At 31.6% G+C, this 14,645-nt stretch overlaps 1 protein-coding gene across 1 annotated transcript; it reads right to left on the bottom strand.

Moving 5' to 3' along the window:
• On the bottom strand, positions 12,600-13,383 carry LOC109355976. Its single transcript, XM_019599282.1, has one exon. The coding sequence runs from the start codon at positions 13,181-13,183 to the stop codon at positions 12,668-12,670; it is 516 nt and encodes a 171-aa protein (XP_019454827.1). The 5' UTR covers positions 13,184-13,383; the 3' UTR covers positions 12,600-12,667.

Raw genomic sequence — 14,645 nt, 5'->3', positions numbered from 1 at the left:
ATATTATAGAGTATAAGGATAGAAGTACCTACAGACTTCGACTCTAAATTCCTTGAAGCTTTATCTTCATTGTCTTCATAAATATTCTTCATTTTCTTCTTTATGTGATGTTGGTTTCTTCATCAAAACTGTGCCAAATTCAGGAGCAAGATCTTCTTCACAGGTCCCTTTCTTCTTGTCTAACTAGGGTGAAGACTTAGTCTCTAGCAACTCTGGGTGCTGGACTGATCTTCGTGAACTGCACAGACCCGGAGATCAGAATAAATAAATTTCATGCAATGGTGTCGTATGGAGACTACAACTTCAAGGCGGTTGAGCATTGGACGACCTAAAATGGCGTTGTAGGCCAATTGGAAATTGATGACTAGGAAACTGGTCTAGATTGTTCTGCTCAGGGGTGGGTTGCCAATTGTTAGGCACACATTCATTATCCCTGTGGGACTACACCTTGGCCGGTGAATCCTACTAATTGTTCTTCATAAGGTAGTAGGTTTCAGTCATTCAGTTCCATCTTGGTGAAAAGATCGAGGAATATGATATTCGCTGAGCTTCTTTGGTCGATAAGGATTCAGTCGATCTTCTTGTTGTACAATTTAGCGGTGATGCTCAAAGGATCAGTGTGCCCTCGGATGATGCCTTCATAGTTGTGATCGTCGAATGAGATGGGAGGGGCATTTTGACCGACAATCTGTGGGTGGGCGTTTCTTCCGACCATTTGCATGACTTCCCGGACATACTGTTTATGGACCGACTTTGAAGTGTCGCCCACAGCGTATCCTCCATAAATTGTGTTGATGTTGATCGGGGCCCTCTGCCTACGGTTACCTCAGGTTGCCTGGCTGACTGAGCTTGCTTTATTTCTGGTGGTTACCATGGTGTAGGTAAGCATAGACGACACCATTGTTCTTTTAGTGAACAAGTTTGTTCACACTAGAGGTGTGGGTAGTGCTTATTTGGTAGTAGGGCTAGAGCTCTTTAGGAATGTGGATAGAGTTGACTTGGGGCAATAAAAGAGACAAAGAAATTGGGATAGCAAGTATGAATGATAACGATAATCAACATAATACTTCCTGATGGGGGAGGGCCATATTTATAGTGATTGAGGTGGATGACGTGGCTCTGGAGAGTACTATTGGAATGGCCAACCATATGACCAATCAGGGGTTGCTTTTCCCATGTTAGGCGGCTATGGCAGGGTCGTACTCCATACATAGTTGACTTGTAACCTATGGCAAGCGTGATAGTTGTATTGCAGTCTATCCTTGTCGTGTTGACATGAAGTAGGTGGAGTTGAAAGATGGTGTGGTAGTGCGTTGTTGGCAGCATGTCAGATGGGGAGTGGTCCTAGAACTGACTTTGGACATTCGGTCAGGAAAGGGTGACTTCCGGATATGTTATTTGATCATTCATACTCGACCTTCACTCGATTGAATATGTGACTATATCGGTTGAATAGGATGCCCAGATAACTGGGATGGAACTGTCTCCATTATAAATTCTTGGTTTCATGTTGCTAATAAAAACCTATAGTTCAAAACATGTAAACCCTTCCATAAAATGACATCACGGATTACATGTCTCATAAATTTTCAGTCATAAAAATGTGTGGTTGGTCTAAATAAAAACAACTCTAATTCGAAACTCAAAATTCAATAATTTTATTGTTTAATATCTTTTGTCAATCACAAGATTGTCACAGCACTATGCCAGATATCACAATTAACATCGGTCATTCAACCATGTTTGCTAGAATAATGCTGTTAAAAATGAGACGGAAGATAATCAACATCGCTCATTAAAATAAGTGTTATTACATTAAATAGGCGGATATAACTTCAACATGTCAAGCATGAATGAGCACAGCTGAATTACCACTTACTTGCACTGTTAATTTTCATCTATTCAGCATTGCAAGATTGAGAGTATTGTTGAATATGACATAATAACAACACTTTCTTAAATGAGCATTGTTGATAGGATACGACGTTTAAGCATCAAAAGTTGCTTAAAGGAGAATTGTTGAAGATGTCATATCAACAACACTCTCTTGAGCGAGTGCTATTGAATATAACATATCAACATCGCTTTCTTAAATGCGTGTTGTTCAATGGATATGATGTTTAAATATCAGAAAATTAATAGTTGAATACTTGAACTAAACAACATTCTATCATTTATGTGTCTCTTCGTTCGCTGGAGTTATTTTGCTATCATTACACAAATACATGTGTGTGCATATTCTTTATTTTATTGCTTTGTGATGTGGGTAGCACATCTGCCAATGGCGGTGGTAGTCGTTATCTTTCCATTTTTTGTTTAACAACATAACAACCAAACATGGTAATGAGTTCAGTTGTTTCCATTCATGATGTGGTTCTACCAAGTAGTGTAAGATATTTGTTATTTTTTCTTCTCAACTAAGCATGATAATTAGGGGTGGCAATATGGGCTTGGCCCAACGGGCCAGCCCGTTCGGATGGCTATTTTTAGCGGGCCGGGCTGATGATTTTAGCCCAAAAACCCATATTCAGCCCGTTTTAGTAGCCCGTTTTAGTAGCCCGTTTTTTAGACAGGCCAAGACAGGCCGGGCCGGGCTGGCCCGACTGGCCATTGTTAAAAAATAAAAAAACTAAAGTGTGTGACACTGTGCTGTGCGAGGGGCGTGGCAACTGGTTTCTTCTTTAGAATTTACAAGTTTTAAGCTAAGATGTTAGGTTGTTATTGTAATATTGTAGACTTATGTTTGTGATTTTTTGTTTTAAAAAACATCTATCAAGTTTGTTGATTATTTTTTGTCTAAAAGTTTTAATTATGTACATTTTGGAGGGAAAACGGGCCAGCCCGTCAGCCTGCCAGCCCTGCAAAATATGGGTCGGGCTGGCATTTTGAGCCATTTTAATAATACGGGCCGGGCCGGGCCTGCCCTTATTTTGGCGGGCCAATGGCGGGCTGGGCCGGGCCGGCCCACATTGCCACCCCTAATGATAATGAGTTCAGCTGTTTCTCTCTGCCTGTTATATTTAGTGATTTTTATTTGCCTTTGTCTAATATGTCTTCATTGTCTCTAGAGATGATAAAACATGCATTGCATGCGGGCGCGCCCGCATAGCCTGTATTTTTTTGCGGGCAGGGCATACAAAGTTTACACATGCAGGCGGCCCATAAACATAATTTAAGGAAAAAGTAAGAAATTTTTAAATAAATTATGATGTAATGTGATTTTTAATCCCTAAAAAAAGTTGTAATCTAATGTAATTTGTTAAACTTCATACAAAATATCAAAAATTTGTTAATTTTTTATCTTCAACTATTTTATTGAATTTCATTTCATTTAATATATGAATTTTTTATTTTTATAATTATTCAATAGTGCTCGCAAGCCCATTTTAAAACGGGTAGGGCATTGAATTTTGTCCGTTAAACCAATATGGACATGCTCGCACTCGCTTAAATTTTTACAGGCGCGGGCTAAACAGGTCGGGCGGCCCATTTTGCCACCTCTAATTGTCTCCTTATATAATTAGTTATGACACACATAGTGAATTTCATCAAAAACGTAAATGCCTCTAAGGATTCTTGGAAGCTGGAAATAAGAATTGCAAGTCTTCGGCGAGTTGAAATATTTGAAGCTCCTTCACTTGTGTTGATTTTCATTGATCAGAAGGTGCTTTAATTTTTAGTCCTATATTTTTAATTCTTTATTTATTCATTTTTTGGATCATAAAATTTTTATGTAACAAGGGGATAAAATTGAGGTTGTTGTAAAGGATTTTCATATTTCACAATGGAAATTTCAACTTAAAGAGAGTTTTAGTTATTTTGCTGAAAACTTTGATATTGTTCTCAATGATGGACAATATCGGTGTTGTAACCATCCTTGCAAACTAATATTTCAAGAAGGAACTGTATTGATACATAGAGAGCTTTGTAATATTCCAAACTACATCTATCATTTTACTAGAATTGAAGATATCTTGACGATAATTACACTTATAGACTTTCTCATAAGTAATTTTTATATACATTCATTCAACTTATAACTAGATATCAGCATGTAATATAATTTATTTGTCTTATTAGAAGTCATTGGCGATTTTGTTGACATTGAGATGGTCCAGACAGACACTATTTGTAAGTAGGTAGTTCCATAAGGGACTTGAGGTTAGCTTTTGCACAACCAAATCTTTCCATTTTCAAAATTTGTGGCCTGCTGTGATTTTTCTTAAAATATTGTAGGGGTAACAGCTTAAAGTGAACTTTTAGGGGACAATTTGCAACACAATTTATGACGTACATAGAAAATCATAAAGTTGGTCGTATTTGTTAGGTATCAGTGGACAGAATACATTTAGAAGAGGGGGTTGAATAGGTGTAGCAGAGCTCAAGTTTTTCTTTTTGGGTTTTTGCACACTTGTTGAAAAATGTCCAGTTAATCGATTAAGAATTGTTCATAATCGATTAAACACAGTAAAAACAAAATGTAGAAAATCTTGTTTAACAGCTCTCTTGCACGGCAGGTTACGAGAAATCAGGCAATGATATAACAAATATTTTTACACATAATTAAATTAGTTATAACACAGAACCAGTATACAAATTATCATGTTATATCATGCAATATTACAACTTCAAATGTAAAAGAGAAAGGAATAGAAAAGATTGCACAAGAATTTTATCCTGGTTCGTTTTGCGGTCCACGATAAAACTAGATCCAAGCCCCCCATCTGATCTTGGGAGATTTTCTTCTTTACTATATAACACAATGTATAGTTACATACACGCTTCCAATTACAAGACTCGAACGCTCCTTTCTTGGAACCCAAAGAACTTTGTCACCAATGGTTTGACCTTTCCTAAAATCGCCTCCCAAGAAAACCTTTCTTACCGCGATTCAGCCCCAGCCAAGGTATCGTTCTTTATCCCAAGACCTCTAAATCTTTGTGAAGAACACCTTACCTAACCACGGCTACGATTTTCCTAATCCTTCAATTACAATGCTTTGAGTTATGAATGAGTACTTAATACTCGGATTTTACAATAAAGATCAAAGACTAAAACCTAAGGAAGAACTCACAAGACTTCCTAGTCTAATATGAATGTACATGCATGAGGTTTCTGAAATTATGCAATCATTAAAAACTATTACTTTTCTTTCGAAGAATGATGCAAGAAATATTTTCAAAGAACATGCAATATGAATATGAAACTTAAAGCCTTAGCATGATCTAATTTTTCTCCTAATGCAACATACAATATTTCCTCCTAGATATAACAATGAGTAACTAAAAAATATGCATAGAAAATGATGTAAAAATGTATGGATTCTTATGCCACATATGCTGAGATTTCAGTTTAAATAGAAAATTGTCTAAAGTCTCAGTTAATCGATTAAGTACCCATTTAATCGATTAACGGGTTGTTGAAAAATAATTGTTTTCAGTTTTCCAATTTTCTATTGAAACTGTGATTCTGTTAATCGATTAACATTATTCATAATCGATTAAACAATGTCTGTTAATGGATTAAAAGAATTCATAATCCATTAAACAGTGTAAAATCAGCTTGTTAATGCATGGTGAACTACATATATGATATATGCTCATGCAATACATGATTTCCAAATATAATACATTTAATGCACAAAATCAATGTATTCAAATTCATGAACCTAATTATCAAATATTTCTATATGATGTCTCATTTTAGTAGATTAATTACTTTATTAAGTCTTGTGAGACTTGCACCTAGGTTTACCTAACCTAGACTCAATATCTATGGCAAGCATCTTAGACTTCTAAAAAGATAATAAAGAATTATAACCTAAGTCTAAGAAGTCATCATTTGAGTCATCGGCATGTTGTTTTTTGAATGATCTTCAAGCTTGTCTTCATGTTGATCTTCATATTTGTCTTCATCAAAACATAGATCAATCTCCAATGTAGGGATGGCAAAAAACTCGTACCCGTGGGTAAAACCCGTACGGGCACGGGTACGGGTCACAAAAGGGTACCCGCGGGTATTATAAACGGGTTTTTAAAAATATATATAGTAAAGACGGGTGGGTACGGGTATTATGGTACCCGTGGCCAAGGGTACCCGTTATTTATATAATTAATATATTATATTTAATTAAAATAAAAAGTACATTATTCTAACATTCATTACACTATGTACATTTTTTCCTTTTACTTTGTTTNGTTTACATATTTTATTGAGTTTGATGGTGAAACACCCTACAAATATTATTACATGTGTAAAAACATACATGTTTTACAAAGAAAATATATACTTTTTGTAAAGGAAATGAGAACAAAAAATCACACAAATAGAAAACACTAATAAATTTAGTATTTTTGTCAAATATTCAATCAAAATATACAAAAATAATTAAGTTTCATCTCATTTGAAACATAATAGTAGTAAAAAATTAAAAATTCATTTATAATATAGGAAACACGCGGTTACCCAGAAATACCCACGAATACCTGCACACGGGTACCCGTACGGATACGGGTGGATATGGGTAATGTTCTCCTATTTTGAAACCGGTAGCGGGTAGCTACTACCCGTGCTCGCCCGTGCCCGTTGTCATTCCTACTCCAATGGTGCATTTCACTTTCAGTATTGTTGTGGTTTTGACCCTAGCAAAGATAAGGGAAGCATAATATATGTGTCTAAATATTTTTTTCATCAATTTTTTTAATGAATAAGTTTTTTTAAAACAAAATTATTAACCTAACCCACAAATTGTGGCAGGAGGTTATCCTATGTCTATACAAAATATATTGTATGGTTCGAAACTTTATATCAATGATTCCAATATACTAGAGATTGAACTATTTTTGCGGAGGTGATTCATTTTTGCTTTTTCATTATTCATCTTGTATTATTGTTGAATGCTTTTCCATTTCCCAAATTAATAGTAACAAGACATTTTCCATTTACATCTTGGACACCACCAAATGTTGTGAATCTTATAGTGAACGTGTTAGTTCATCTTCTTCATGTTCTTAGGTAAAATACATTTCATTTGTTTTACTCTTCTTCATGCATTATATCAGAGTTGAAGTTCAACAACACACATTTTAGATATATAGTAGTATTTACGAGTGTTTTCTATGTAAGCGCAGTAGTATATAGCCATGATTAACAATACTTTTGTGTGCGTTGTTGTATGTCATATATGTAGGAAAAATATCTTTAATAGAGAGACTTTAATGGATGGTGGGAGACTTTATACTTAATGATACATAATACATACTAAGGATGATGAGCACTATCATATTATATAGCCAAAATATTTTATATCCAATCATCAAGAACAAATATATAAAATACTATAGCGGAAGCGTACCTTAATATATTCATAAAGAATATAGTGAACGAACTTTATATCATCCTTCATCATTTGTCCACCAACTTCATGTTCTCCTTTATCATTGTATCCAAATGCATGTTCATAGTAGAACATGTAGGTAATTTGGCCTTCCAACTGTATACCACTCTTAACCTTAGTTTCTCCTCTAATGGGATGAAGAGAATGATTATGTGTCTTGCATTGTGGTTCATCTTATGTTATGATATTGTGGTCTACAATTGTAGACCATAACCCCTATTTATAAGTAGTGCATACCCTTCCATGAAGAGTGATGCAACTTGATTTCTTATTCCAATTTTGCCGATCATAAAATAGAAATAAGACTTTAGATATCTATACAATAATTTTCATGACAATTATGTATATAGTCATATATCTAACATGAATTAGATCACTTTAATTTGGCTATATAAAATAATGACTTTAAACAAATTCAAACATTACATGTGTAACCTAAATTTTCTTACAATATATACAACAACGCATCATTCAAAGAGAGTTGATATATATTTCGTACATACAACAACACAGACTTAATGGAACGTTGTTCTATTATATATAAATATTCTCAACAGAACAAACATACAACATCGCCTTCTATAAAGAGAATTGTTCTATTAATCATATACAACAGCGCCGTTTGTAATGAGCGTTGTTGTATTGGTCATATACAAGAGCATTGTCTATAATGAGCGTTGTTGTATTGTATCCATACAACAGTGCGGTCTATAATGAACGTCGTTGTTTTGATTACATACAGCAACGCTTGCCAAAGCTTCCCCTAGCATGTGTTGTTGATTTGTACACATTAATACTTGCATATATATTTATTAACAGCATATACATTCTCAAAAGCACAAAAATATATATTCTCAATAGCACATATACAATAATATCGGCCAGAAGTTTGTATTATTAACATCAATACAATAAAAATGACAAACAATGAATATCATGTCAATTATGTTTTGACAGAGTACATAAAATTACAAGAAAACTAAATAATATAAGTACAATGTATGTAAATTACAAACAAACATTATGCTATAATTATACAAAGACATGCATCTACGTTTTTTCTTTTTCTTTTTTTATTGTTTTTTGCTAGTAATATCACCATTGTTTGGAAGAACATATTGATTCACCCAAAGCCCCTCATCATGATCATCTCTTGTATATAAATCATCATCCATAGTTGGTCTGCTCTCACACAATTATGATATCCCAAAATGGACAACGCTTGCTTGAATGTGCGTTGTTCATGTTATTCTGCCTCATTTTTAACAGCATCATTCTAGCAAGTGTTGTTGAATGTCTGTGGTTTATCGCGATATATGGTGTAGTGATCTTCTCTACACACATTAAAAGAAAATTATGTTAATTGCTACGTTTTTTATATTGCATTAAACCAATTGAGAAAAGGAAGTCACTAGGTGATATTCTTAAAAAAATGTGTATGTCACTTTTGTCATACAACTTTTAATCTTCATTCTCTATGTTTAATTTCTTACTGGATTTGAATGTTTACTCTTTATATCTTCAATCTAATTTTTTATTTTTGCAGCAATTCTTAATGGCTACAGGGGACGATGACCCGTACTATGTAGAATATTTTAATTCTATTATGCACATAGATGATTTCTTCGTCAGGGAGACATTTTGAAGAATAAATAATTATTAATGTTAATTTCTTTTTTGTTGTTTGTCTTTTGGATGGTTGTGAAAACTCCATGAACATTGTTAATTTTCAGTTCTATTTTGAGTACCGAACATTATATTTTGGCAACTATATATCTCTTTAATTTGTGGTAATAATCTTAAAATTTTTGTCTTTGTTCTACAATATAGTTCATCAAATATTCATCTTGTTGTATTAATTATGTGTGCATTGATTAGAATATGCGTTGTTGATCATTGTTTATGCATGTAATCAACAAGGCATGGTCTATGACAATCGCTCTTCTATTAATCATATACAACAATGTCCTTTTAGACGACGCTATTGTATATGATTAATACAATAACGTTAATGTATAACATCACTCGTATGTGTTGTATGTATAACATATACCAGCGCCAATATATGTGCTATAAAAGAATGTCGATATTCTACTGTATTCAAATAGACAACGCTCGAAAATGTTGTTACGTACCTAATATGTGCGTTGTTGAACTGCAACTCTGAAGTAGTGCATGAAATAACTTAAAGAGTGTGTTTGTGTGAGATTAATTGTCACCAAAAACATTTTTGAGTATAAAACTATTTATAAGATCGTAAAAGGTGTTTGCCTAATATATTTTCAATAATCAAAATACAGAAATAATCATAATTTAATAATATACTTTGAGTAGCCTTAAATTATAATCAGGTGAAGTAAATCAGAGATAAACATAATACAAAGCAAAATAAAGTTGATTATTTTAATTTTAACATAATACAAATAACTTTTTATGTACCAAAATCTAAGTAAATCACTTGCTTTTATACGCAAAGTTTTTTTTGGGGGTAAATAGGGAACCGTGTTGACCGTTGATTATTAACTCAGGTATTCACACTTGTTTTAATCATTAAAAATAAATCACTTGTTTTATATTATCTCAACTTACTTTTTTTAAAATTACTTATTTTCTCAAACATTTATACAAATATACAAAATTCATTTCTATTACTTTTTTAAGAATTAATAATGATTGGAAATAAATAGCATCCATGTATCTCAAGTTCTCAACAGTGTTTACAATTTAAAATTTCAATTTCAAGCTTAAAATCAAGACAAAACTATTGGATTAATATTGTAAATTATTTATTTTATAATTTTGGTTTTATAATTTTTTTTTAGCTATACCGATGATGTTTTTCATTACTTTCTTCTATTCTCAACTAAAATTCACAGTTCTGGAGTCAATGATTTCAGAAATAAAAGAAAGATATATAAAATTCATCCAATAGTTTTCGAAACTGTGTCATTAGAGAAATCAATTTTAGATTACAAATCTAATGAAAAACAATTCAAAGACAAATTTAAAATATAAAATAAATTATAGGAACTAACTAAACGATACAATTTAAAAACATAAAAATAACTAATTGTTGCCTTTCAAATTCAACATCTTAGTAGCTCATAACAATCTCTTTTAAATTCGAGTTGAGATCGTCTTTAGCATACAAAGCTATGTAGAATGTAGGGTGTGCAAATGTATACTATACCCTGAATATTTTTTTGAAAAAATATGTATGTTATTTATAGACAAAAGTGTATGTAATGACACTATATGAGTTCTATATAGGTTCCTATATTATCTACTATTTATATTTAATCATTATCAACTCTTTAAAAAGTAACCTAAATAAATTGTGGATGATATAATGACTGTGTATAAATCTTTACACTAATAATACATAGATGTTACAATTTTTATAACTTTACTAGTCCAAAATTTATTTATTTTGTAAAATGACATGTTTTGTGAAAAATAAAATAATTATTATTGTGTTGAATATTTTATAATATTATGAATATGCAACTTAAAATAACTTCATTATTGTTCCTCTGAGACCAATATTCAGTTGTTTCTTTGAATATCTTGTTTGAGTTTAGTTGATTTATTCTCTGGTTTTGATATGGCAAAATTAAATGAATTTGCAAAAATTTATCTGCCTGATTTTTGTTCAACAGCACTGACGGTATTTGATAATTAACTTGAGATTGAAATCATTGATATATATAGCAGTGTTGAATTTTCTTATTTGAAAGGAATGAATAATCTTTATGTTAAGTTGGTTAAAAGTGAAAGACACATTATTTATCTATTAGTTTATCTTCTTCTGAAGTTAGCAACACAATCATAGAAAGTGTTCTTTTTCAACTATGAAAATTATAAAAAATAGGTTGCTAATGAAGTATGAGTATATAAATGATTGTCTAGCAACTTATATTTAGCGAATATTGCTCAACAACATTGAAAACGAATTGATCATTCAATGATTTCAAAATGTGAAATATGAAATATGAGTGTATAAATGATTGTCTAGCAACTTATATTTAGCGAATATTGCTCAACAACATTAAAGACGAATTGATCATTCAATGATTTCAAAATGTGAAATCACATAGAAATTAATTATTTTAATTTTTAATATATATTGACGCCCTACGTATGAGTCTTAGATTCATCATTAATCTTTAGTACTAGACACTTTAGTATTGAGCGGATATTTTAGCATGTTGTTTCAACAAAATCATAAGATGCAACTTTTATTATTAATTTAGGGTCGGTGTCATTTTTATTATCTCTTTTACATTCCAGTACTATAGACAACCCTAAACTTAAAACTTTGACAGCATATGAAAACAATTTTCAGATTAATGGAGAGACAAATAAATATTTTTTCATTTTATTTTTATGCTAAAAAAATAATTTCGTTATAATTAAAAAGACTAATATATCATTAAAAATTATTTTTATTTTTATTTTTTAAAGCACTTAATCCTATGTCTTCTTCTCATAAACATCCTATTACTAAAGAAGCAACCAAAAGAAAAAGTCTTTTTTTTCTAATTATTTGATTCACTTCTTCTGGAACGGTCCACACGGTACCAAATGACAGGTAACATTCCATATATCCTCACTACTTTTCTAAATCCATGACTTAAGCAACAAAATTGGTTGGACAAATTTGCACAACATTAATTTTCTTTAAATTGCAAAATAAGCAAAGTTTCAAACATATAAGATAAAGTATCTTAATCTAGAATCAAAATCTCTACTCATTCTAATCTATCTTCTCATTCCGTGAAACAAAAGAAAGAGAAAAACATCACGTCACATCTCATTCCAATATATAACAATTTTATATATAAAAGGCACCACCATCTCTAATCAAACTTTTTGTTTTTTTATAATGGATCAAATGTGTTGCAATATCTTTTCATTCTAAAATCATTGAAAGAGAACATTCCAACTAATTCTTGTATGAATAATGATGATAATATACTAATCTTGCACATTAACCTATGTTGCCAGATAAAAAAAAATGATTTCTCATATGTTGCCTCAGACTAATAATAATAAAATAAAAATAATATAATAATAATAAATAAATATTTGAATTTTTTAATTAATATTACATATTTTCGTTAGTTAAAAACAAATATAAGAAAAATCTATGACAACATATCTTTGTTCTATATCTAAACACTTTATAGAACTCCAATTATAATTGTAATATTGTTTCAACAAATAACAACATTCTTATAACTTGATCCTAATTGCAATTGTAATCCTAATTCATCTTAACCAAATAGGTTCCTCCTTAATAGTTTCCAACACCGGTTTTCTTGACCTACAACAACTTAACCTATTATGAAACAACCCCGATTCATCAACTCCTTCAAAACTCAATCTTGGAGCATCATTTTCAACCCCCATCTCATGAGACTTCACTTCTGCGGCACCGTTATCCGGCCGCACACGGCCGGATATCCGTTTTGCCGCAGAGTTAGCAGCCATGAAGAGCACCGCCATGTCGGCTGCCGTGACAACCGAATTCACTCTCCTCATTGGGAAGAAGATGTATACATTACCAAACTCTAACTCTTCATCAGCACCAAGAGCAGAAAACCTATGACCCATGTGAAGGGATCTTGAATTGGTTAAGAAAAAAGTGGGACACTCTAGCATGAGTTCTGCGACGTTCACTTGTGACTTATATTGTTTCACTTCACCTGTGGGGAAAATAACCCTTGCAGCCCTTGTATTCTTCATCATAGGAGGAGCCAAAGTGCATGAGATATAATTTCCCATAGGACAAGAATTTTGTTCCTAGAAGAGAAAAATAAAGGATTGTGGTGTTGATGTGTGAGAGGTATATAGGTAATGGAAATTAACTGTGATCTTAGTTAAGGATTTTGGTTGATTTGAGAGAGGATATATATGTGTAGCTTATGTGAAGGTGAGTTATGTATATATATATAAGGGAGAAAGTTTCATACCGATGGCTGGGATTTGTTGTGTAATGAAGCTGGTTGTGTGCTGTTTTTTTTATTTTATTTAAATAAGAACATTATCTATAAAGAAAATGAAGTTTGCAAATATTTGGATGGGAGCAAATCTTCTATCTTGCAAAATGTGTCATTCCATATGTATTAGTAAGAAAAATATATAATCATTAATCTTAACAAAATATATTTTTTCTATATCAATCACAATAAGTAATACATAAAATTATAAAGCATAGTTTTTGGAATAGAAGATCAACTCTCACTAAAATATACTAAATAGAGATTAGATGGTTTAAGTGATACGTACACTTTTTCCTAACTAAAAAATTGGGTTTAAGTTCTACAAAAAAACATGTGGGAAGAGTTATTCTGACCGTAATGTATATGTTCTTGACTTTAATAAGATTGCAATAAGGGGAATGCATGTGGCTAAAAAAAATTAAATGAAGCTAGTTTTAGATTTCTAGTATTGTAAATAAGGAATTGGTATAGTTATTGATTAAAGTTAGACTCACATATACTATACAAATACGAAATTTGAAAAGGACACTTGAGCATCAACCGTGGCCTATGAAAGAAAATGAGTATTTCGCCAAGAAAAAATTCTAATTCTGTAATACAGAAATATAACTTTGATCTTTATGTAGATAACAATTATTTATCAATGTAGACTTCTATCAATCAAAACATCCTCACACACAAAAAAAAAACGAAAAAAATATACTTTCATTTTGAAACGTCTCACAAATTTATTTGTGAAACAATATGTATATCAATTAAATAAGTGAACAAGAATGTACGTAACTGTATGAGTTCTATACATTCATAATTAATAATGCATAAATATTACATCATTAAATAGTAGATATGTAGCATGCATAACAGTTATAAACTAGGCACACCCTCCGCACCTGTTACTCCATGTGTTACTTGCTATTATTGATTGAGAAAATGTTTTAAGTTAAAAGTTTGATAAGTAAGTATTTTTTGATCAATCAAAAGTAATGCAACATGAAGTGAAACATTTTGTGGGATAGAAGATGTATCCTTATAAAGATTTATATATAGTTAATACATCATTCATTTGTATTACTTTTTTGAAGAGTGGATGATTATTAAATGAGAAAAAATATATACATCGACAACATATAAATTTTATACAATATCATTGTATCATCTACCATTAATATCATTAATTCTTCAAAAATGTAATACAAATGAATGTGTATGATGTATTGGCTATGTATAAATCTTTACACTGACAA

The sequence above is a fragment of the Lupinus angustifolius genome, chromosome LG09 (genome assembly GCF_001865875.1).
Source record: "Lupinus angustifolius cultivar Tanjil chromosome LG09, LupAngTanjil_v1.0, whole genome shotgun sequence".
Classification (NCBI taxonomy): Eukaryota; Viridiplantae; Streptophyta; class Magnoliopsida; order Fabales; family Fabaceae; genus Lupinus; species Lupinus angustifolius.
The sequence above is the reverse complement of the archived record's forward strand: the minus strand, read 5'-3'. Positions and strand labels throughout refer to the sequence as shown.